Below are 26,959 nucleotides of genomic sequence, written 5' to 3'. Positions count from 1 at the left end.
ATAAATGAATGTTATACTGCCACAAAACAAACCATGCTTAGTTTTGCTTGTTTGTTAGTTAGAAGCTTCTATTCGTATATATGTATGTGCTTACATGGCAATGAACATTACCAAGAGAAGAAAACAAAAACTCCCATAATTTCAAAGTGATCTCAAACACTCTACTCATTTTCAAAAGTAATTAATTAAAATGTGCTAACAATGTAACATATGAATTGCATGTATGAAAACATTGTTGACTTTTATAATAATTATTTTAAAAGTCTAGGATGATTTCTTATTAGTTGAGAGTATACACTACAAAAAAAGCATGGTTTAGCGACCGACCAATTTAGTCGCTAAATCGTTAAATTTGGTCGCTAAAAGTGTTAGTAACCAAAAGAGCGACCGAAGTCTCTACGTCGCAAAAACCCTAGTCGCTAAGTCATTAGTCACCAAATTACTATTTGGTTGCTATTTCGCAACCAAAACTGTCGGTAGCAAAAAAAATAAATTCGGTCGTTGTATATTTGGTTGCTATTTTGTTTGGGACCAATTTTACAACCGAAAATTTCAATGGCCAATTCATTCGCTACTAAACAACAAAATTTTTAATTATAAATAAATTTAAATAACATTCTGTCGCTATTTCAGTTGCTATTGAATAATTAATTTGAAACACAAAATAAATGAAAACAAGAGTTTCCCACCAAAAGAAGCTGATATATTGTTCCAATGCAACCACTAAACTCATGTTTCCCACCATAGACTCATGTTGAATGTTAAATCTTCACCCTTAAACAAAACAAGAGTTATGAATTTTAAAAATGTAAAGTTAACGAGTGCAAAGAAAATACCGGTGTAATCTTATCTGGATGTTTCTTTTTTGGGTTTAGTACATCTTCTGGCTTCCCATCAATCCTAAATTAGAATGAAAAAGCATAGGTATAATTAATGATTTCAAGAACTGTAAGTTATATCCAAGGAAAAATAAAACAAGTGCTATATAGTTGGAATCAAAAAGTATTTGCAATTGGCAGGTATACCTTAAAATGGGGCCACTATATATCTATGTTTGATACTTCAGTTTGCCTGATGGCACATTGATCCTTACATTAAATTCGATCTTACCATTATATTTAAAGTGATGTCTCCAGGCCTAATAAAAGGTATATATGTATATAACAAAGTCATGAGGTATTTGGCAAACTATCATATGAAGAGGATATATGGTACCCAAACATAGTTTGTCTCTACTTTTCTACTTTGCTAGTTTAACCTACAACCAGCACAGATAGGGACCAGACATCTTTTTTTTGGGGGTCATTAAAATTAAAATTGGGCAATTAGCAGGTCTATTTAAACACAACTTTACAAACTGGTTCATTTAACCTGTAGATTAAACAAATTGTGATCCCACTAACCCACTTGCTAACCAACTAAATGTAAAAAAAAATGTTTTTTTCTTCTAAAAGTAGCCCTTTTACTTAATTATTAAAATAAAGTCTCAAGCCTACATGGCTTCATAGCCCAAAAGTCTAATCATATCCAAAACTATATAATTTTTTATTATAAAAAAACCCCTAAAAATCCCAAGTAAAAAAGATACTACCAACTTGTCAACCTAGATTGGCTAAAGCAAAGCCAAACCCACTTTGATCCATTTCATCAAATTGTTTAAGGTTGGGCTAATCAGTGCAGGTTAGCCCATTTCTAGGGATAAAAACAGGTCAAATCATTTGTCAAGAGCCTATAGCTTAGTCCACAGTAGGCCCAAATCAGGCCAGGCCTGTTTGCTAAAAAGGTTAGATCAAGACTTTTTTAAAAGCTTATTTAATTAAAAAGGTTAGTATTCTAGTCATTCAAAAAGTCTCTTTGACTCAACAGACCAACCTATTTAAATAAATACCAATAATTCCAAAATAATAATATTATTGTTGTATTAAATTATTACTCTTATTAAAGCACCACCAAAAACAAAATCATAGACTTGTCATAGGATTCTTTATCAAAAACAATTTAGACTTCACAAATGGCACCTCTGCTTGTTGAGAAGAAAATTCAAGCAAGTTTGATCAAAATCACATATTCATGGATCCTAACTCCCCATTCACGATCACCAATTAATTAATTATAAAATGGAAATAGCCATAATCATTCTACCAGTAAGAAGTCATTTCCACTACAATGTATTCTACTGGATACCAAAAGTTTAAAAAAGGAATAGTATAAATTTTTCATATTCATCATGTGGATCCCCGTGAAACAAAGCTATGAGTGGCTAATTAAGCAATTCTTTTTTAGTTCCAGCTCAGTGCTTCTAGAGATTCAATAAAAAAAGGCCCATTTTCAGAGCCAACATTAAATTTTCATTTTTTGAGAGAAAAACAAAAACCACAAATTACAGTGCAAAAAAACTAGGGAAAATATGTCATTGTCGTAGAGATTTATTACCTAAATTATAAATTAATATGAAATAAGTATATTATTTAGTTATAAGATAAAATAAGTTTAATTAAATTAATTAATAAAAATGAATAAATATAGTTTAAATTTAATGTTGAGGGTATAATTATTTTCTTGGGGAATCACTTAAAAATTACCTTTTTCCTAAGCCTGCTTTTCCTAGCTGCCTATCTATTCTGAGCAAGTCAAGTTTTTCTGGAAGTCCACAAGCAGTAAAAAGTCATCAATTAGCAACTATAAACATGCTATTAAAAATCATTTTTACCACAAATTATTGGGATCAAAGTCATTCATTAACAATTCCATGAAGAGGTTAAATTCAAGTAGATTAAATAGTTTAACATTATTGTTTTAGTTGATTTCATATCTTGGTCAACATAAAAAAGAACCACTTTACATTTAAAAAATTGCAGTCATTATTTTTTCTACACCGTGACATGCTTCAGTTTTTATAAGTACATTATATCATATTGCCTATATATTAATATATTATTTAGTATTTTGTCCTTGTACTCGAGTGTAAGTTGCATCTTTCTCATTAGTCAATAACCTTTAATATATTACCTTATAAATGTAAGTTGCATGCCCCCGACAGGTATAGTGTGCATGGATTTATCTAGAACCACTATCAAGCATCTTATTGACATTTACTTCAAACACAAGACAAAATAATAATAATAATAATAATAATAATAATAATAATAATAATAATAATAATAAACAATTAAACAAAATGAAATTGCAAGGTGCATTGTGGATCAAAGAATAAAAAGTACCCTACTCAAGGACTACCTTTTAAATTCAACAAAACAGATATAGTGTGCATAAATGTAAGTACCCTTCTCATTAGTCAATAACCTTCAATATATTACCTTATAAATGTAAGTTGCATGCCCCCAACGGGTATAGTGTGCATGGATTTATCGAGAACCACTATCAAGCATCTTATTGACATTTACTTCAAACACACGACAAAATAATAATAATAATAAATAATTAAACAAAATGAAATTGCAAGGTGTATTGTAGATCAAAGAATAAAAAGTACCTTGCTCAAGGACTACCCTTTAAATTCAACAAAACAAAATTATGCTTGTGTGTGTTGGTGTGTGTGGTCCATTCAATATAACAAAACATATAATGTTACCCCACTTTGGATGCTGTCTATAAAGCATTTGCAAGAGAGGCTGTAGTTTGCACTGCTTAGCAAGAATTTTCAGCTTCTTCATTGTTTCTTCTCCTGCATGTAAACATCCCAAGTATTCATATTTCAAAAATAACACCAATGCTTCATATTCAACATGAGAAGATACAATGAGCCACATATCTGAGTGTTCTTCCTTACTGAGAGATTTCCCAATCCTTTTGGCTAATTCATTTGGGAAACCGTAAAATCCAAAATAAGTTAGAATATACAAAACATACCATCGATCTCACTCCAGGACTAAAAGAGTTGCCCCTTAGGAAATGCTTTCTTCTATTTATTTGTAATTGAATTGTAATGCAATAAGTCATTGTAGGTAATTCTCCTAATGTAAATATAATCCTAACTTCCTAAGTATGCCGAGTGCAATTGACTCTAGCAAATTCATAAAAAAAAAATCTCTAAGTTCTTCAATCTTTTCAAGTAAATACAGTCATGTATGATTTAGAACTCTAATGAACTAGCATGAAACTCCAAATTCAGGTTCACATGTTCTGCAAATATTATTAATGAATATTTGATATATAAAATAGCATGTGATAGTGTGGAAATTTCTACCATACTGCCTTGAGTATTGATGTTTACCAATTTTGGGTACTCCTTTGCAAGACTTGCCATTCTCCTTTCCCCTGCATATATTTTCCCAGCTGTAGTGTAGTTTTGAATGTTCTGATCAATGTCAAGAGCCTTAAGTGTAAGGGCGGTCTCCTCAGGTGTTAGAGGGCATAAACCATCTTTTCTTTTCAAATCAGAATTAATTATTTTTTCTTTCCACCAGGGATAAGCATATCTGCCAATGGACAAAATATAGAAATTTGAGAGATTCATATCAAATCTTTTTTCAATATCCAAGTTCATCGGAATTAAAAAGGAATGAAATCATGGAATAACATAACTTCACAGCTATGTAATCACCTCATTCTAGTCAATTCATCCACCTCATCATTGTTACAACCTTGAGTGCAGCCAGAAAATGCCAACATGTCCATCTCATACCTCAGGTGGAGCACTAGAAGTTGACCCGGCAACGCAGCTTCTAAATCTCTAGCGGTTGACCATTATTGGCCAACCGAGCATCAGTTCTATTTAAGTGAACAACTTTGTACTTTTGTATCAAGGGTAGAATCTGAAAGAACAAATAGAACAAAATTCAGTTACGCAAGATAAAAAAACTATCACAAGCTAAGTTGACAGTTTCTAAACTCCAAAACCAATTGGCTCAAGGATTCTACATAGCTAAAGCATACCTAGTCCTTATAGTAAGATGTATCAGACCAACTAATAGGTGGCATGGTGTAAAGAAACCTGTGCTCCATTTTATATCATATCTCGGCATATTTTAGATACACCTTTATTTATTTATTGGTCTACAAAGCTGGAGAAAGAATTTAAACTATCCTTGATAAGCTACCATTGCATACATTTTTTTTCAACATAAACTATTATCCAAATATTCCATCTAGCCCATTCTATAGTAATGCTTATCAAATGTTTGCTTCCATCAAGGGCTCTTTATTCACACTAGCATCAAATTGCAAATTTCACACATTTTAGTATCATATGATATCAAATGAGCATCTAAAGAACAAGTTTAAGAATTTTTATTAACAAAATATTTCTTATTATTATTCCCCCTACAAAAACAACAGTGGTCTAGTGGTAGGATAGAATAGTACTCTGCCATGGACATAGTTCAAATTTAATAATTATAATTGTATATAATAGAAAAACCAACTTTTCTAGTATTTACCAAATTTGAAGTTGTGGTATAAAATATATGAAGTTTCATACCTTAGCTATACAATACCTTCAGCTATTCCATAACGATTTCCATTGCTATATACCTGGTATCCCTTCGATTTCAGTCAATGCAACTCCACCCAGTCCTCGCCGAGCTCAGCCTCCTCCCTACAGAGGAACCCGCCACCGGAGATCCAATCCATGGCCTCTATGAACTTGTCCACGTCCTCGACGAAGCCCTTAGCATGCGCTAGCACGTCGAGCTGCCTGGCCGAGGGCAGCATAACAATGGTGGTGATGTAAGCTCCATTGGAGCTTGTAGGCCTAAGATCTTCTTCATCAATGGATTCTTTTTCTTCTTGGAAGATGAATGGCAGCGGAATACAGAAGGAAGAGAGAGAAAGGAGACGCCACTTCAAGGAGAAGATGAGTCTAGAAGAAGCTCACCACCATAGGAGGTCATTGATAAGAGCTTGGAGGAAGAAGGAGATGAATGAAGGGAGAGGGAGAGAAGAGCACGAAATTTTGTACTCTAAGAGAGCTCTGAAATCCGAAATTTAATTTTCAAATGATCAAAGTTAAAAAAATGTACACACATGACCTCTATTTATAGCTTAAGTGTCACACAAAATTCGAGGGAAACTTAAATTTCAATTCAAATTTCACTTGAATTTGAAATTGAATTTGTGGAGCCAAACTTTGGAGCCAAAATTTCACTAATTATGATTAGTGAATTTTAGTTATGGTTCAACCCACTAATCCAAGATCAATTCCAAGATTCTCCACTAAGTGTGCTCAGGTGTCATGAGGCATGTAAAGCATGAAGGACATGCACGAAGTGTGATTATATGATGTGACAATGGGGTGTGGTAAGCAAATTCTCACCTCCCCCTCTAAAATTTAATTGGATTGGGCTTCTAGCAATTCAATTAAATTTATTTCCAACCACACACATCAAATATTCACTTACTGAATGTGAAATTACAAAACTACCCCTAATACAAAAACTAGTCTAGGTGCACTAAAATACAAGGGCTGAAAAATCCTATATTTCTAGGGTACCCTACCTACATTATGGAGCCCTAAATACAAGGACCAAAATTAATGAAGCCTTAATCTAATATGTACAAAGATAAGTGGGCTTATACTTAGCCCATGAGCCTGAAATCTACCCTAAAGCTCATGAGAACCCTAGGACCTTCTCTTGCATCTTTGGCCCAATCTTCTTGGAGTCTTCTATCCAATGCCCTTGGGGGGTAGGATTGCATCAGGTGGCCTCCTCGCTCTCACATGACCCAAACAGGTGGGAGGACTCGAAGATAGCCCGACCGGCGGCGTCCGAGTCAGTGACGCGGGCGAGGAGGCCGCGGGACTTCTTGAAGCAGGGGGTGGGGAGGTTGTCGCACAAGGGCAGAACAGGGAGGAGGATGAAGGAGCCGTGACCGTGAGATCGGAGCTTCGCAAGCATCTGGAGAAGGATCTGAACGAAAATTCGCATCCAAGAAGGAAAACCTAAATGAGCGGTCACGTGGTGGGTGAGGAGAGGGGCGGTGAATTGGGGGCGAGAAGGAGAGAGTGTTGTGTGTAGGGATTTGAGGTTTCAAGAAGCCATACCATTCTTTTTTTCTCTCTCTATTTGTGGCAACCAAGAAAAGTTGCTAGGTTCCAATTCTTTTATTTAGTAGTGCATATATCATCATGTTAATTTACACCGATCAATATATAAGTTCTTTTTTAATTGGATTTGAATTATTATAAGTTGGCTTAAATTCACTTTTTGTATTCATATGTTTAAATACAAAAAAATTCTAATTCTCTTTAAGTAATATCAATTTATTTAAATAAAAATTATATGTTTAAATATAAATGATATTTTATTTATGAAAAATAATTCATATTATGATATAAAATTATTTTAACTATTGATAACTTATTTAAAAATATATTCAAATGTAATTTAGAAATAAAATGTTAAGGGCATACTAAAGAAGATAAAAAGTTGAGAAAATATCTAAAAACAAGTAAAAGAAAAATAGTTAAAAACTACTCCCACACAAGATAAAATATTTTTTAAAATAATTTTTTTAGAATTTTATTTTGTATTTTTTAAAATGAATGAGTCCATGAGTTGTCTTATTTGGTCCGTAGAGGGTTGGGTTGGGCCATGAAAATAACATCTCGTCTTAAAATTGGCATAGTGTAGCCTAACCCAAAAATTCACCCACTTGAAGTGGACTGACACATCTCGTGAGTAACATTCGTAAGTAAAATTTAGGGGGTGTTTGGTTTGGTTGTTTTCTATTTTTATTTTCACTGAAAAGCAATCAGTGAAAATGAAAACAGGAAATAACCAGAAAATTAAAACAATAAAATCTCATTTTCAGTTGAAAACAGGAACTTCATTTTGGATAAAACAAAAATATAGTGGCAAGGAATGTAATTTTAAGCAAATCTAAAAATACAAAAAAGACAAGAAGTCAAACCAAACAAGTTTTCAGAATTCAAATCTTTTGAAAATGAAAATAGTTTTCAAAAAATGAAAACATGAAATGAAAACACAATGAAAATGCAAACCAAGCACAACTTTATATTTTCGATAGATACATATTCTGTAGGCAATATGTGTGGATAAAATTTAGTTATTTTTATTAATTTTTCCTAACTTAATTATAACTCAATTGTCTTTAGTTGTTTTTATTAATTTTTCCTAACTTAATTATATATAACTCAATTGTCTTTATTAATTTTTATTAAATTAATTTATAACTTTATCAATATAATATTTAATAATTATTTTTATACAAGATAATTAAAAAGGATCTTAACATGTAATATATGAAATTAAAAAAACATGAGTTTGACTCTTTTATATAATCAATTGAGAATGGTATAAAAAAACGGGGTTTCTTAAAAAAAGTGAAAGTATAATACACATTTATATATGTTAGTGCATGACTTTTTTCTCATAATATAATTAATTTGACTATTTTTTAAAAAATATATTTAATCTTTAATTAATTTTTAAAATGAAAAAATATTAATTCATTAACCTGTGCATCACACGAGAACATACACTAGTAACTTTTAATTAATTAATAAGCTTTGGTTACTATATATGTTATACTAAATTCATATCAAGCCTTATTAGGTTTTAATCAATCATTAGTGCATATATTACACTAAAGTCATGTTTATATTTAAATTTATTTAATTAGGTATGTGATTTTTTAAAAGAATTAAATTATTTAGTAAAGATATGTAATTAAATAAAATGACCGTATTTTTTATTTTTTAAAATATTTATGTATGTGATTTATTGACAATATTTTTTATCTATATTACAATAAATAATATGAATGTATTAATTTAGATTAAAAAAATGTTGTCACTAAATTATAAGCATTATTTTAGAAGATAAATATAATATATAAAATAAAAATAAAACTTATATAAACATACATATTCTAATTAGTGTGAAAATATAATTTCATCTTGTATATTATATTATAGGTTAAATTATTGATTTGATTCATATAGTTTAAAAGTGGTCCTTTTAGTCCTTATAGTTTGTATTTTAATTCTCTTTTAATCCCTATAGTTTGAAAGTGATTTTTTTATTCCCTATAATTTGTATTTTTAATTACCTTTTAGTCCTTACTACAAAAAAATATAAAGATAATTATCTACAAATTAGTTATAAATTATCAACTATTTTTTTATTACAAATTATCTTACGATAAATTAGTTACGAATACTTGTTAATATTTTTGTAGTTAATTGTAATTGATAATATTACTCATACTTTGATGGTAAGAACTAAAATATAATTAAAATATAAAATAAAAGGACTAAAAAGATAAATTTCAAACTATAGTGACTAAAAGGAAATTAAAATACAAATTATAAGGACTAAAAAAATCACTTTCAAACTACAGGGATCAAAAGATAATTAAAATGCAAACCATAAGAACTAAAAAATCACTTTAAAACTACAAGGTCTAAAAGGTACAAATGATGAAACTATAGGAACCAAATGAGTAATTAAACTTATATTTTAAAATATATTATATAAGATTATAAAAATATGATAAATTAAAAAAAGAATAAAATTGAATTTACAAATATTTTCACATAAAACTTATATTAATACTTTATTTTCCACTATATAATCAAATGAACACTTTGGTGTAGTGGTAAAGAAGTCATGTCTTTTACATTTTAAGGATCATGGTTCTAGTTTTTTCTTAAGCATTTTTAAAGTTTTTATTTTTTAAGAAAATGTTGATCAACTTTCTAGTCTAGTCAATGTTTAAGATTTAACGATTAACTTTTAAAATCAACAACTCATAGTGAATTTTGAATATATAATATTTTTTAAGTTCTTATTTTTTAAAAAAAATATTGGTCAATTCTTTAGTTTAGTCAATATTTAAAATTTAACAATCAACAGTTAGAATCAACGACTCAATTAGTGAATTTTGAAATGTAAGGAAACTCATATTTTAAAATACTTAATTTTAAAAAATCTGATCATTTCATATTTTCATGATATGAAGGGTATTGATTTATTATAATATTCAAATAAATATATAAAATAAACAATTATTTTGTACAAAGCACAAATTAAAAGACTAATGATAGGCATGATTTATTTATATTAATCAAATAACCTAAATGTTAAATTTTAATTATATTAAAAATTATCATAGTATAGTAAAAAGTTATATATATATATATATATATATATATATATATATATATTGATTTACAAAATGTATTTAAGTATATTTTATATTTATTATGAGTTAAAATATATTAAAAATTTAGTTTGATAAATATTTTAGAAAATAATAAACTCAGTTGCAGACCACAAAATTGTTATATATCATAAACTAGCGACCGAAATTTATTCAGTCGCTATCTCCAAGTCCACTTCCGTCGCTAGTTTGGTTGCTAAATTAGTTTTGCTTTATAGATATTTCGTGACTGAAATAGTCACCGAAATTCTCTGCAACACTTCATTTTGGTCGCTAAATCAGTTGTTGATGCAAGTTAGTCACCAGAAATAATTTCAGTCGCAACTTCAGTGGTAAGTTAAAATAGAAGTATTTCGGTCGCTAATCCCGACTGAGTTATTTCGGTCACTGATTTCGGTCGCTAAATTCCGCTTTTCTAGTAGTGATATAAAAAATCTTTACACTAATAATGCATTAAAATCAAACTCTTTTCAAAGCAATATATTGGAACAAAAAACCAAGAGTATTGACCAATTAATATAGTTTATTTGAAGAGGCATTCTCAATGTAAAGAAAGTGGCATAGAGACAAAGCTAGGATAAAACCAGATGAAGATGGAAACAAAATACATAGTATTTGTCGAATCTTATCACTCTAGTGGTTAATTTTTATGCCAACATTCATACAAAAAATGCATGATTTAATCAAACTTATCTCACTTTTTACCAACTGATTAAAGTAGAGACAGATACAATGAAACTTTAGATCAGGAAATAAAAAAAATGAGATTCCACACTCAATGGATTGTGTGCATTACATAAGTTAATTCTCTTCATTAGGAAGTTGTTGGATAAATGACATGTGTATAGCCATATACAATTTGTCCAGAGAGATTTTCACCACAATAGAAGGAAAAGTATGATCATGCATGTTGTGGCAGGTGAAACTTCCCAACGTGGGGTCTGCATTTAATGAATTTATATATATATATATATATATATATATATATATATGCTTTAGCACCATTAGGCCAAATCATAGGACAAGGAAAATAATAAACCCAAAGGTAGGTAGTTATAAAGAAAAATTAAGCATCATTTTTTTTAAAAAAAAAAGCAAGAAAAGAAAAGAAAATGTTCCATAAGGTCAAACTTTGAAGCCCCTTGGATTCCAAAGTATTTGAAAGTAATAATTGAATGCAACGATAGAAAAACCGAGAAAGAATTAAGTACCAAAATGTGAAAAATAATAGCTCAGATATACTTCAATTGGACCAAAATTTCGCACCCATGAATGAAAAGGGTCCTTCAGTTGGACATCAATTTTGAGAGATGGGAAAGAAAACCAATTTGGCAAAAATTGCAGGCCATTCTAATTTAAATGCAGATAAAGTTTGCATCTTTCTCCAAAATGCTAAACACCCAAATAAGAAAGAAATGCATAGTGTTCAGAAAAAAAAGGAGGGAAAATAGAAGTGTACAGTGGCAGATAGACTACAAGAGTTGTCAATGGAAACTGGATCCACTAAAGCCTTTATTCTTGAGATCATGAGCCACATGAACCTGTGCTAGCTGCCGTTCATGCACTTCTTCACATGAACCTGATGCTTGCATTATTTCTCTTGCTGTTGAAGATCAAAATTAAAAAAAATCAAATTTATGGAAATATTATAAAACTAGAAAATGAGTATGAAAATACTCTAACTAAGGTCAATACATATAGAGCAAAATGAGTATGTTAATACTCTAAAACTAGAAAGAATATAAAGATTGAATAAAAGCAATATTGGAAAGAATATATTAAAGAAAGAAAAAAGAAAAGAACTAGACTTCCATCTCCATATATTATTTCACATGGGTTTCTATTATCTTCCATGATCTCAGCAATCTTGTCAAGTGAAGGTACTACAAACACATTTTCCACCCACCAAGAGAAATGCTAGGTGTACCTACAGAATTAAACATGTACTTGTGCATATCCATAACCATAATATATTTGGTTTTGCATCAGTATTAGGAAAATCATGTCAAATTTTCATGTTAACACGAAGGAACTTCATCTTGCTTTTCCATTTTTTTACGCGTGTTATGTGATTTCATCATAAAGCCATCCAATCAACATGTTTTTTACGCGTGTTATGTGTACATATTTTACTTTAGGAAGAAAAATGTTGCTAATAACAACATGTTGACTAATCAAACAGTCTTGAAGTATTATTTCTCTCTAATGATCCCTAAAGTAAAATAATATATACAAGTAATTGCCCATTTGAATTATTTATAATAAAAAAACTTACCAAGAAAATTGAAAGATATAAACGTGAAACTTGCAAAACAAATTAAAATTATATTCCCGTTTGAAACATTATAGAAATAATTGTATTTGGGTAAATGATATATGAATTATATTATTAATAATAATTCAAAGGCTTTATCATAGAACTATATTGCAGTATACATATCATAGCACTTTTCAAAGGCTTTATCAAAGCAATAATGGCAAACCAAGAGATCCTTGATACACGTGACCTTGCATGCTAACCTATATATATATAATGGGTAGTATAAAAAAAAATTGAACAACATCATGTGTACTATCTATTATCACTAAAAAAATTTTAAGGAAAAAAATAACAAACATGAAACAAAGAAGACATTTACTGCATCATAGCCTCTTCAAATATCACACTGCTTGCATATTTAGTGGTTGGATTTCATAGCCATTGATTCATCTGTAGTTACGATGATATCAGTAAATATCTATACCATGACACATGTTACTAGTAATAATCAATTTACTTGTATACTAGTAATAATCACTTTACTTGTATTCTAGTAATTACTTTTACTTTCATCCTATCACGTGTTACTTGCTGAGTTCAGCAATTAATGCCTCGGGTTTAAAGGCAACATGCCTCTGCTTCTAATTGGTTTCGCTTTAGAAGCAAACACTTTGCATGCATACTTCAAAGGCTAGTGTTCAAGAAAAGAATAGATCAACCTGTTTTTAAATGTTATATCACTTTACATTCCAAATTACAAATTGTTTGTCTGACAGAAAAGCAAAAATTCTATAAACCTTGAAGATTTCATGATAAGTAATTTGGCTAGACAAGTAATTTTCTTGACTAGAATTTGTACAAGTAGCATACCAGCCTTTTCTATTGCATTGTTAATAAGTGACTCATCCAAGCCAATGACGTGATAGTGTGCAGACCATCTTGAAAGCCCTCTTAGTTCTCCTATTTTGAATACAATAACTTCTACGACAGGTTGACAAAAAATTAAACTTTCTTATATGAGAGCTTGCAGTGAAGTTTTTTCAAATACTTTAAGTAGATTCAAAAGCAAATGAAGTTCTAATACCATGTCAAGAATGGAAAAGTAAAACTTCAATCGATTACCTGAATGCACATGAATGTTTTATATCTTGTAAAAACTTATACAACACACTACCATACCATACACCTTGCCTTTAATGCCTACTTTGTTAACACATGGTAGGAGTGCAAAAATGGCCTAGCTCAAGCCCACTAATGGGATTGGGATTCAACAAAAAGTTATAGCAGAAAGCAAAAAGACCTTAACATAGTCTTCATTGATCTAGGGGAAAAAAACTAAGATGGGGTGCAATAAGAAGCTATTTGACATGAACATTTTTAAAATATCTGCTTTCAAACAATTACACATTTCTTATCTGCAAATTAGTAAATATTATTGCACCTGGAGGTGGTCCAAGACAATACGTTCAAGTTCTTTGCCTGCACCGGAGAGAACATTTGAAATACGCTTAACACCCTATAAAGCAACAAAGTTGTTGAATGAAACTACATTCATATAGAAGTGGAATACACCTAGATAAAGCTGTATATATACCACTTCTCCAAGAGTGTTAACGAGAAATTGATGAACTGGTGGGCTAGTCCTTGCACTACCTAAAAGGCTCAGAAACTCCTCTTGAGGTAACGAATCAAGTCCTAGTAATGGAAGATGGAAACAATTGAGTTAAAGGGTAATAACCAAAAAAATAAATAAACCCATTGTATGCATCAGTCTTGAAGACTTAAAGATTTTACATCTTGCAAGAATAAGAATGTAACAGCTGAACATCCCATTTCTCAAAGAATGTTTACCTATTACAAAATGTAGTTGTGTTCAATGCTAAGCAATGCAGACCATGCTCATTATGCCCATCCATTTGAATTTCACTCAAGTCACCACCAACTTTAACAAGTTCTTCATAGCACCTGACTATCGAACGAAAAACATCTTTTGATAAAGAAACCTAGTGACAAGTAACAACATTAACTTTCACAAGTTGAAGGTTCAATACTTTTCTTCACTAATTCTTGAGCATTTGACATAGGCAATGTGGAGATTATTCACGTGCAAGAATGTTTCTTCCCGTTCTAGATACAATGATTTGTTGTTGGGTGATATTGGTGTTGCTGAAACATTATCTTTGCATACAACCAGTATCAGCAGCTAATCTTCTACGAGCTTCCTTCTCACCTGAATAGAGCAAAGAAAAAGGCATGAATTAACAAATGCAGAGGGTGTTGTAGTATTTGGACAAACCTTAAGTGCAGTTCCATAATAAAGCACTTGTAGAATAATAAAGTTCATTCATTACTTGTCTAGAAGCAAGAATGGTGCCAACAGAGACAACATTGGCAAGCCTAAATGTACACCTAAGAATAACAACAGGAAGGCCCGACACAATGTTCCTCCATGCATCATCACAAAATGCCCTCTGCAAATCAACAGTGAAGCCAACTTGCTCGCTCCATTCCCTGACTGCGACATCGACAACCCTAAGCTCAATCATCCTTTCCACCAGCCACAAAAGATGCTTCCTATTTGTTGAAGCCTTGTGCAGATTTAGCCTTTGAATAGCCTCCATCTCGTTCTGATCCCCTCTGAACATTGGACTCGAATAATCCTCCAACGACTCATTCACTGTATTCCAGCTCATCCTGAACACCTTTTCCAACACTCTCTTCACGGTCTCCCTCAACGACAGATCCCAAAGAATCTTCCCTACGAAAGCCTTCACGAACGCAGTGTTGCCGTAATTGTTCATCGACGAGGAAATCAATCCTTGCAGCATCGGTTCGCATGAGTCTTCTCCCAAAGGCCAAACCCTAGCCACGAGCTCCTTCAACTCTTTCTTGCTAAGGAAGGGGATTAATCTCACCATTCGCTTCTCTTCCTGCTCCGTCCACGGCACCACTTCGAGGAAATCCACGCACCAGCGCACGCTCTCCTCGAAGAGGAGTTCCAGCGCCACCGGCAACAGATCCAGCGCCGTCGATGCCCTGTCCACTGCGACGCCAAAGTCGTTCATGTTGAGAAGCTCCAGGATGATGAGATGCAACTGGATTGAGCCAGCGGCGAGAGCTACGTCGAGGTTGAAGCGGAAGCGATCGTTGTTCACCAGGCCGCAACGGGGCAACGAACCCTAGAGGGGGGGGTCCAAGAGAGAGAAACACGTACAAAAGAGTTAGAGGGGGGAGTCCAAGAGACAAAAGCATGTACGAGAGAGTTGGGAGCAAAAATAAAATATTTAAAAGAGTGAAAAATATTCTAAGACGGTTTTTATAAAACTGTCTTAGAATGACAGTCTTTTAACACTACAAGAAAAATGCCTTATACCTACAAACACCTTTACCTACAGACATGAATTAGTGTAGGTAAAATTTAAAAATACTTTATTACCTACCATTGTTCAATGTAGGTTAAATTCAAAGACTTATACTTACAGTTTTTAGTATAAGTAATCTTGGTAAAAAAAAAATTACCTACAACTATGTGGTGTAGGTAAAACCTTATAAAAACTTATACCTACAGCCATTACTACAAAATTATCCTAAACTAATGAATCTAATCTAATGCTAATTAAAAGTTGTGCACCATGGTCTATGCTGACATCTGTTTAAAAATAAATTAACAATATTATAATTTTAAAATATTTTAGTAAAATTATAACCTGACTGAAGCTCAGCTCCAATTTAGGGTTCAGAAGCAAAGCAATTATTAGATTATTATTTCATTTTTGTGGTATCCCCTTCTTTTTCCCAGCGATTTGTTCGATCTCTTGGAGATTTTTGTTCTCCGATTTAGGGTTTTCAGACCTTGATGATCTTCGCGGCCTTCACGACAGGGTTTTCTCTCGCTATGGCCTCTCTCCCAATAGCCTTGTAGTCGTAGGAGCAATTGCGGAAGTCGGAGTAGTGGTGCTCGGCGCAGAAGAGCACAGAAGAGGTCGCCACAGTGGCACCGGAATCCAATGAGCCCCACGCGCTGCCGATAGAATTAGGTTCGATTCCCTAACCCTCCACAAATCCCTTTCTTCTCTTTGCAGTTTCTCCATGGAGAGCTCTACAGAGGATTTCAGAGCCCCCGAGTCATAGGAGGTCGCTGATTCGGACGAGCCCATGAACCGCTTGAACCTCATGCTCTCTTTCAACAACGATTCTAAGTAACCTCACCAATGTGTCGCGGATGATGACGATGCTATGCCGCCTCTTATTCCGCCTCCTTTGTCCAGTGGCGACGAGGTTTTCGATGATGTCATCAATCAGGTTGATCAGTTCCTTCACGAAGCTATTCAGAAATTACACCCCAGCAGATGAGGTTGATGTTGCAAAAGAGAATATAACTTAGATCTGAAGTGATTTTATCATGTTAACTCACTAATTAAACTACTATTGTTTGTATTTGGTGTAATCTTCATGAGTTCTGTGTGTAAGATGATCCAAACTCTGGTTCAGTTGATGAGAACTCTGGAGAAAATTCCAGAAGAGGTAAAGAAATTCAAATGCTCTGAATGATAATTTCATAATATTCTCTCTTTACAAACTAGTGCACTGGGGAAAGAAGTTTTTGAAAATGAAGAAAGTGAGTGGTATTAGAATAATACCGAATGAAGAAATAGCATTGAGGAAAATGTTGATGATAATCAGCTCAATAATACAGCAAATGAGTGGCCTAACAACGGTTTGGGAAAACAAGGACGGAGAAAACTCTCGTCTGCAAGAATCTCATGAAGTGTGGCAAGAAGATGGTGGCTTCCAAGAGGCTGTGGAAAATTGGTTGGGAGGACCTTCTGATCATGAAAGTTCTCCAGTTGGTAGAATTCGTGGATTTTATTTTCCTGAAGATGACAACGTGTACAATGTTGAACTCAAGGAACTTCTTAATAGGTATGTAAATACAAGTGAAGAGTTACTGCAATTATCTTTCTAATATGAAAGTTATAATCTAGAGTAAATCTTTCTATTCATCTTGCAGGAGAAATGTCTCTAACCTCCTTCGCAGCAGCTTTCGTGAGAGTCTTGATCAGTTGATACAGTCATATGTTGAAAGGCAAGGTCATGCTAACATTAACTGGGAATTGCAAGAAACAACTCTTTCTTCTGCCTCAGTAAAGCAGGACCTTGAGCAGCATAGTAGGGATCAAATTGTTGGTCAGGAGGAGGTTACTGTTAGTCCACTTAACCTGCCCTCTTTACCTATACCACCTCCTTTGCCTATTTGGGACCTGCACCACCATCGTGACAACTGGTCACAGAATGACATAAATAATCAGCGTCTAGTAATCGTGCGTAAATTTGTTGTGCTATGTTCAACATGGTCTAATAAAGTGAAAATTAATTTCTATGCATTATTGGTCCTGAAAATGACTTTTATTTGATAATTTAAGTTATAAAATTTATTTGTTTTGTTGATGATTTTATCATGCTATGATTTATAGGAACAAAAAAGTTGAAATTTACTAGGTATCACTATTTTTCCTTAGCTGATGTTTGCAATGGTGTAGATAGTAGATTCTTAACTTCATTTTTTTATTTATAAATGTGTTGTCATTTAAATAATTCTCTGATTTATCTTTTTTACAGGATTGGGAGATTATTAATGACTTGAGAATTGGCATGGCTCGATTACAGCAAAGGATGAATAACATGCAGAGAATGCTGGAGGCTTGTATGGATATGCATCTTGAGTTGCAGCGATCTATGAGGCAAGAATGATAATTTCAAAAACTTCAAGTTTAAGTATTCATTATAAACACTGATTTCTACATTCTTTGATGATGTGACGGTATGTTCTATAACATGAATAACAAATCTCGGTTCCTTTTATCTGTCCTATGAATTTTTGTATTGCCCAGACTTGAAATGCATACTTTGCTATGTAACTAGTGATTATTTTAGCATTCTATTATGCCAGAGCAAAAGGCTGAATTATATACAGAGTGATTTGACAATATAATTGTTTTAACCTGAAGCCAGCTGATTATGACCCTCCTTTCTTCAAGGGATGCACTAATGAAGAAGCAACTATGATGTGTCTACATGTTGGGTTCTCCACTCCATTGGATCAGATTTAACATGAATGAAAGTGACATCTGAGACAAACTATAGTGACTCCGGGAGTACTGGACAAAAAACGATAAAGGCAAAAGAGCCCAGGAACAAATGGAATTGAAAATCAAGGGGTCTGACAGACTTTACATCAGAAGTTAAGAGACCCCTATCACATTTTTATCAAACTCTACCGATGATTTATTTACTTACTTTTTTGAGGGGGTTATCCAACTTAGTGCTGCCTCTTTTGTCTCTTGAAACTTTTCTATCCTATTTTATTATATCTTTCATTCCCATCTTGGTTTTCTTAAGTTCAAGATTCATTAATTTATTATTCTTTTAGAATAAACCGGTCTCTGTTTTTTGTTGGCCGAGTGTGTAGATAGTAGATATGCTTATGAATTTGGGTTCAAACTTTATCATTGTTGTTTTTGATAAAAAAAAATGTTTATTTGACTGATAAGTCATAATTTTTTTATTTTCTTGTTGTTGTGTGTAGTGTGTACTGATGAGAATATATTGGTCTTTGTGAGCAAATGTTGCTTACTTTTGTTTATTTCTTTTTTAAGTATAGGTTCGGGCTAAACACAAGGAAGTCTGCCAACACAAAGATAGTCCGTTGGGAGAAACAATTCTTATTGCTTACTGTTATATCTTTTGCTTACTGTTATTGTTGTACATCTTATTCAGTATCTTGTCTTAATTAATACTCGTTATTTTTTTGTTATTATATATTATTTTACTTGTTGATTGCCATGTTGGTAGGAACATTTTCAGGCAGAGGTTTGAGGTTGGGGATCGTGAAGCAGATATTGAGCAATGTCGGGTAAGTCAATTCAATCGTGAGGCTTGAGGTTGGTAGGAACATTAGTGTTTTCACAAGTAACAATCAAATTATATTGATATTGTATTTGAAATCTAATCCTCTAATTTCATGTCCAAGAACTATATTAAGATGACAAGATTAAGCAAAATTGTACAGTGTAAAAAAGGTTATGTGGTATAATTATAACTTGTAAAGTGGTTATTAACTTATTTTAGAACTTAACTATTTAATCATACTTAACAATCTATAATTAGATAGTAGTATAAAAAACATTTATATTAATGGTGTATTTAAATCAAGTTCTTATTATTATTTTTTTAAAAAAACCCTCCAATGTATCATACTTACTACAAATGTTTCAGAATAAAATGGCACGTTGATGGCCACCACTTCTATGTTGTTGGGTAAGCTCCTCCAACTCCATAGTAAAACATAGATTTCATTAATTTTTTCTTCACAATAAAATGTTTCAGCTGCATGTGTGGACGTGTGGTGCTAATGAAGAGTTCTGTCACTTTTTTCCTCCTTCATAGTAATGTCACATTTTTATGATGTCTATATTTTCAGAATGAATGGTGGCCAATGGTCAACTTCAAGCAGGTCAAATTACAATTTGAGAGACACAATCTCTTGTTGCATAGTTCAGGTATATGCATGCAGATAAATTATTTTGTTGTGGTTTTGATTCCTATAATTGTTCCAACTTTTTCGTTATAGTCCTTGTATCTAAGCATAGTTCATAACATCAATTTGTATAAGAAGCATAGATATGGCTTTTTGGTGTTTTAACTAATCCTTTATCCTTTTGAAGTTATTTGCTCCAAAAATATTTTGAATTGCAACTAAATGGATTAGAACTTGTCAAAACAGCTTCACAATGGTGAGAAAAAAGAATTAGGGCATTGTTGGTGGTGATGACTGGTAATTATTTTTGAGTTAGTTGATTATTTATAGTTTGTGTTTTGTTGGTGACATGCTCTCTGCCGATTTCCTAATGCTTCATTTGAAAGGCATAATTTCCAATTATTGGAAGATTTTGATTTTAACATCACTAATCTATTTGTTTCTTTTATGTATTAACTCCATTCTGGATATTTTTTTTGTATGTTATTTATTGTTGAATGTGTTGTTCAATGCTAGTACATTTGAAGTTAATTCTAGTTGTTATCTGTTGCAATGTTCCTAGTTAGTTTATTATATCTATTTTTTTCTGGTAACCTATTTCCTGTTGTGCTACTTTTATGCTCTGATGCTTTGCCCTTTTTGTAACCAAACCAGACATTATCTTCTTGATTTGTTGAGAGTAACTCCTCGTGATGCCAACTATACTGGACCTGGTTCCCGATTTTGTATCTTGAGACCAGAATTAATTACTGCCTATTGCCAGGTAAGTACACTGATTTTAAGAGTATTTGGATTTTGTTTGTATTTTCAATTTTCAACAGCTGGTTCTTTGTGGGAATAGGTCCAAGCAGCAAAGGCATTGAAATCTAAGGAGAAGAATTTTCAAGAGGCAGACAATTTGGCCACTGAATCCTGAAATAGGCAGTACTTTTCAATGTTGAAGAAGTGTTTCTTTGCCATAGGAAAGCTTATCCAAATGGACAGTATCTGTAGTTGATATTTTATGCATTTACCTACAATTGAAGAAGATAGATATATATTAAAGACTTTTACCTATAGTTAGGAGATGTAAGTAGAAGTTAATGACTTTTACCTACACACTATACATAGTAGGTAAAACCTATAGTAACAGACAATTAGCCGTCATTATAAGCCCCCTCAAAGTTATCGGAAGAAATATCCGTAGGACAAAGTCTATCATATATTTACCTACGAATTTTTTATTTATAGTGATAGTTTTTGTATGTAGGTATAGGATATTTTTCTTGTAGTGTATAAGACGGTTTTTACGGAACTGTTTTGGAATGGTCATTTCTAAGATCTCGTATTTACAAAAATGCCCTCATCTTACATACTAAGACGGTTCTTGAGGAACCGTCATCGCTTGATGTCGTAAAATATGCTTTTTCTAGTAGTGAGATAAATTAAGAATATTATAGATTTTAATATGTACAGTTAATATATATAAAAGTTTTAAAGTTATTATTATAAAAAATTTAACAAAGGCATACCAATCAATAAATATAAAAACAAGACAACAACAAATTCTAAATACATGCAATACAAAATAAAGGCATACCAAGTACCAAGCTCTTAAATTGATTACCACAAAGGGTCGTTTTACTTTAAATGCAAATCTCCAATTCAAAAATTTATAGCCACATTAGAAATTTAGGAGAAATTTTTTTATGTCCCTTATTTTTATTGTCTTTCATTTAGATTAATGCTATTAATAATATACTCAACCTAACATCCACACACTAGAAATTAAAAGATAATCACCCATCAAATTTCAATCCACGATAATGACGTAATTGCAACGATGACGACACTTATTATAGAAAAGTGTGAGGTACGTGTCTTTAGCATCTGCCACATATTTTCTCTCTCGTAATAATACTTTTATCAATAATAATAATGACAATAATTGCATTGAATAGAGTTCTACATTAGTTTGTCGCTGCTAGCTTTCTTCAATAGCTGAAGCATATATATAAGCAGGAACAAGTTTTTCCAATTTTAAGTACCCAATGGATGAGTCATGGCTAAAATGGGTTTCTATTTTGGTAATAGGAGATTCGATCAATATATATATATATACGTTATGTACATAACTTTCCTGAAAATTATTCTCTTTTTTGTGCTTGCAGGACACTAATGACTATCATTTATTCAGTGAATATGACATGAACTCTGTCGAGGAACAATTGGAGGGAGAGAATTCAGTGGATCCTGGTGAACTCTCATGGGAAAATCACTCTTATTCATATCTCACTAAAGAAAGCACCACCCTTTTGAGCAATTCTTCATCTTTGGAAGAGATCAACACTGGCTTTGATATGACAAGTCTCAAACAAGATGCTTCTCCACAGAAACCGAAGTCTTGCATTCTGTCTTTTGAGGATTCCACTTTAGTGCCAATTAATCCCAAGAAAACATGCCAAATATATGATCATGGTGAACATTCAAAGGAGACACAAGAAAAGCCACACAATAGAAAACCCCTCAAGAGGGGTAGAAGCTTTTCTCAGACACTTGATCACATATTGGCTGAAAGAAAAAGGAGAGAGAATATCAGCAGAATGTTCATAGCTCTTTCAGCACTTATTCCAGACTTGAAAAAGGTCAGTTCATATGTTTTGTTTACTTTTTAATAGCATGATTTTTTCTTTCTCACAACTGTTTGAGAAATTGTCGGATACTAAATATGAGTGCCCTTTACTTTTTAATGACATAATTTTTTTTCTCTCAGAAATACTAAATTTGAGGTAATCATATACGAAACACTATGGGATACGATACAAAATATGAGTATCTCCATTTGTTGAAATTTAAACTAAACCTCCATTTATTTTAATAGCAATATAGCATGAATGGTGACTATACTCAAACTAATTTATAGATTTCAATGACAAATAATAATATTTCCAAGAATTCGATTTTTAAGCTAGTTTAATGATGTCTTGGTATATATATATATATATGACTCATCTGGTGGAATAAAGTTTTTGTAGATATTGTAATATCAAAGCCAAACTTGAGAAATTTATATCACACCAATCCATTATTAGCTTATAAAATAAGAATTAAGATATTTCTAATTAATGTGTAGATGGACAAGGCTTCTGTCCTTAGCAACGCTATAGAGTATGTGAAATATCTTCAGCAGCATGTGAAAGATTTGGAACAAGAGAACAAGAAGAGAAAGACGGAATCCTTAGGATGTTTCAAAATAAACAAAACCTGTGATGATAAACCTATAAAGAAATGTCCCAAAGTTGAAGCAAGAGTCTCAGGAAAAGATGTTCTCATCAGAGTAACGTGTGAGAAGCAAAAGGACATTGTACTTAAGCTACTGGCCAAGCTTGAAGCTCATAATCTCTGCATAGTGTGTAGCAATGTCTTACCTTTTGGGAATTCCGCTCTCAGCATTACCAGCATTGCTATGGTAGGTGCACACCATTATTATAATGACGTGTTTAGAAGAGATCAGTTCCATGTTCCATAGTTCATGTCAAAATTATATTTTAAAATTAAATGAGATAGTTAGACAAAAAAGAATCAAATAGGATAACTTTTCATCTTTATACTTTGATGTTTAGAAAAAGGATAAGATTTGTGTGAAGTAAACAACTCATTTTAGAGGATAAAAAGAAAGTAAATTACACTAATATTTCTTGAGATAGTTTCATATTACACAAAATATTCTTTCTTTTTTTATTCCTACACTACTGATACAACTAATACCTTTTTTTTGTGTGTGCGACAATCCTTATATTATGTTAATTAATCCTTTAATTGTTTAAAAAATATTATATCACGGACCTTCAATTGTAAGAAAATCTGTTGTAAAAGTTAAAAGGAGCAAGGAGCTAGATTATTATGTACAATTGAAAATAACTTTAGGAAGTATAATTGTAATTAACTATGAAATAAACAATATCAGTCATTAATGAGAAAATCAATTGGATAATATTACATGCATAATAACAAATCATGAATGTGTTAGAGCATTAGAAATTGATTATTTCATCAATGACTTAGTGTATGCGTTGATAAAAAAAAAAAAAAAAATGGCTCATCGGAGTATGTTTAGATTTTCGATGAAACTGTTCCGAAAGTTTGTTTGGAGGTCAATACAGTCTGGGATCATATTAATTTAGTTACACCAAAAAGTATATATATTTAGAGTAAAATTTTGTTTAAAAACTCAGTTTTAAAAAAAAACAAGACTTGAAATTCCTTTACAAATTTAATTTATAAACTTAAGTATAACCAAAACATAAGTTTGCAAATATAAACATGTATTTACATTGTTTACTTTATCATTGAAAGCAAGTTACTCTCTTTAGAAAAGCCAAAACATAAAAAAAAAAAAACTTTTTGAATGTCTTTTTTCATCTTCAATATACATGCATGTAATTACTTTGGTAAGTATATTTTTTGTTCTTCTAGTTTGAATTTTATGTTATTTTGGTTTTTTCAGTTATTTTTTCAAGTTAATTAAATTATTTTATTTTAAAATATAAAAAAAATTGGTCCTTTCATCAGTTTTCTACAAACAAAACCCTCAAATTCTATTTTCCTAGTCATAATCTTTACAAATTAAATTGATTAAATTTCCTTCTTTTCAAAACCGACCCATAAAAAATATCTAAACAATTTCAGTTCTTAATTCTAATTTCAAATCTTGTTTTAACCAAGTTTCTATTGATTCTTTTATTTCTAAACTTTTAATATCATTTAATTATTAGTTTCATCACAAACCAATTTTTTTTATTATAAAAGAATTTGGAGGTCGTAAAAAAAATCCGTGGAGGACTAAATATGCTGAAGTTTAAAAATAAAAGGATATAAGTATAAAAATTAAATTAAAGGGATCAAAAGCGCATAGTTTTTGTTTAGATAAATCGAAATTACATTAGAAATTTCTAAGGATAATTATAAGGACAGACATTTCTTTCTAACACTTACATGCTTGCTATATATTTTAAATCAATGGATATTTACTTTCTAGGAAAAGCTAAATTAATTAGTTAGTATCTTTCTCACACTTGCATGCTTATACCATTAAATAATCAATATATGGTTGTTTTATATTGTAGATGGACCATGAATTCAGCATGACAGTGGACACGTACGACCTAGTGAAAATGTTGACTGAGGAATTGTTGGAGTGCTGTAAATTGCAACGATAATGAGCCACGCTAACGAATTGGCTACCAGTAAATTTAAAAGTGCATTTTAAGCAGTTCAAGCATTTTATTTGGTGTCCCTATTAGATAATTAATATTGGCAGTATCTTCATATATTATGCATTTGGTGTGCATAATAGTTGTCTTTTTGGCCTTCTTCACAAATAATCATCATTTTTATGGCAAAATAAAATGATTTTGTGATTTCACATTTTGTGCATTTTCAATATTTTTATATTTTTAATCTTGTATGTATACTTTCTCGAGAATAAATTGAAAATGTCTGCAATAAAAGCACTCTTAATTGAGTCCTCCTTTCCAAAATTAATTTCTATGCATTAAACATTTAATATCTCAAGTTCAATATATTTATAAACTGTACATATAACTGTCTTAATAAAATAAATAATAAATTCTACGTTTTCCTTACAAAATTAAATCTTTGTTAATTGCTTAAATAAAAAAATAACTATATATATATATATATATATATATATATATATATATATATATATATATGTGGATATTTTGTCAGTATACATCTAATTTGAATTATTTGATTAACTTTTAAGAGCAATAGCTTTATAACCTAAGGTTCTTTTTAAAAGTTATTTTAACTTTAATGTGAACATTCATTTGAAAGTTATTTTACCTTAAATAGCATGTTTAGATTATAATTGGTAATCGATGTTAATTTGGTCTGACACGAATAAAGTAACTAATTTGTTGTCACTTCTCTTTAGAAAAAAAAATCACTTAAATTATAGTGGGAAGAGGTTCAAATATATTTTTCACAGTGGGGAGTGATAAATGCACCGAAAACTTGGCGAAATAAAAAGAAAACAAAAGAAAAGATATTCATGATTAAATAGAAGTCCCTCGAAGAAAACAAACGGGTGGATGGGTCCAGAAATTGAATAATAAAGCCCCAACCTTGTCTTCACTAAATTGAAAATTAAATGATCACCTTGTCTTTATATTCTGAGTCTCACAATCATTGTAAGGGTTGGCAACTGTATCAATCAGAGATCATTCGAAGTTAATTCGGTAAGTTCGTTCAATTAATTTATAATTTACTATCAAATTTATAATTGTTTGATTAAAATAAAAATGTTTCTAAATAAATTTATTTCATAATTTTATGAATTTAATTTTGATGCACTGTTAATATAAATTGTTTTATACTATTAATTAATTAATTAAAAATCACCCAATATATATATGGTGAATTTCACTAATAATGTGTTCTAATTCTAGTTAAGTTCTAATTTTATAACATTTGTTCATATATTATTTCAAATATTATTGAAACATATAATTTATTATACGTTTTTTTTCCTTTTTGAACAAAGCAAGCCTATACATATAAGTAAATCCTAAACTTGTGAACCCTATTACAATTTACAACGTAAATGAAACCAAAAGTGTGACCGACACACTACCCGTGTTACTAGAAGACAATTTGATTTTTTTTTTATAAATATTTTGCTATACAATTTCATTTCATTTCAATTTTTTTAATTAAAAATATCCAAACATAGCCTAAAGCTTATAAAAGGACAATTCGCCCAGACAAAATCAAGCTAGTTTCTTACCCCCACCTCTGATTGTGAGGATCCGAAGCAAAGAAATTGATAAAAGAAAAATGCCAAATATTGGAGGTTATGGGTGTTATGTGTATCGAAGAAATATGGTGGTTTCATGTCGTGTAACAGTAGAGAAGAGACTGTAGTGCGTGTTTGGAGGTGCTGGTGGGGAATGGGATCGTAGGAAGCAAAAGAATCACACAAGAACATGACAAAATTAAAAGTTGTTTTGAGA

At 31.4% G+C, this 26,959-nt stretch overlaps 1 protein-coding gene and 1 pseudogene across 1 annotated transcript; one reads left to right on the top strand and one right to left on the bottom strand.

Annotated features, from left to right (window-relative positions):
• Positions 1-6,656: 6,656 nt before the first annotated feature.
• Positions 6,657-16,581, bottom strand: LOC114405144 (annotated as a pseudogene).
• A 5,309-nt stretch (positions 16,582-21,890) lies between these two features.
• On the top strand, positions 21,891-25,347 carry LOC114406469 (transcription factor bHLH18-like). The gene is made up of 4 exons (XM_028369178.1): positions 21,891-22,009; positions 22,094-22,567; positions 23,056-23,391; positions 25,049-25,347. Exons 1-4 carry the CDS (start codon positions 21,974-21,976, stop codon positions 25,139-25,141), a joined length of 939 nt encoding a protein of 312 aa, XP_028224979.1. The 5' UTR covers positions 21,891-21,973; the 3' UTR covers positions 25,142-25,347.
• Positions 25,348-26,959: the final 1,612 nt, after the last annotated feature.

The sequence above is a fragment of the Glycine soja genome, chromosome 3 (assembly GCF_004193775.1).
Source record: "Glycine soja cultivar W05 chromosome 3, ASM419377v2, whole genome shotgun sequence".
Lineage (NCBI taxonomy): Eukaryota > Viridiplantae > Streptophyta > Magnoliopsida > Fabales > Fabaceae > Glycine > Glycine soja.
The sequence above is the reverse complement of the archived record's forward strand: the minus strand, read 5'-3'. Positions and strand labels throughout refer to the sequence as shown.

Bases quoted from the DNA above. Each gene is read 5' to 3' on its own strand.
- LOC114406469 (XM_028369178.1), top strand. From the start codon at position 21,974: ATGGATGAGTCATGGCTAAAATGGGTTTCTATTTTG. The intron at 22,568-23,055 runs GTCAGTTCATAT...ATTAATGTGTAG, and splicing joins TTATTCCAGACTTGAAAAAG to ATGGACAAGGCTTCTGTCCT. The intron at 23,392-25,048 runs GTAGGTGCACAC...TTTATATTGTAG, and splicing joins GCATTACCAGCATTGCTATG to ATGGACCATGAATTCAGCAT.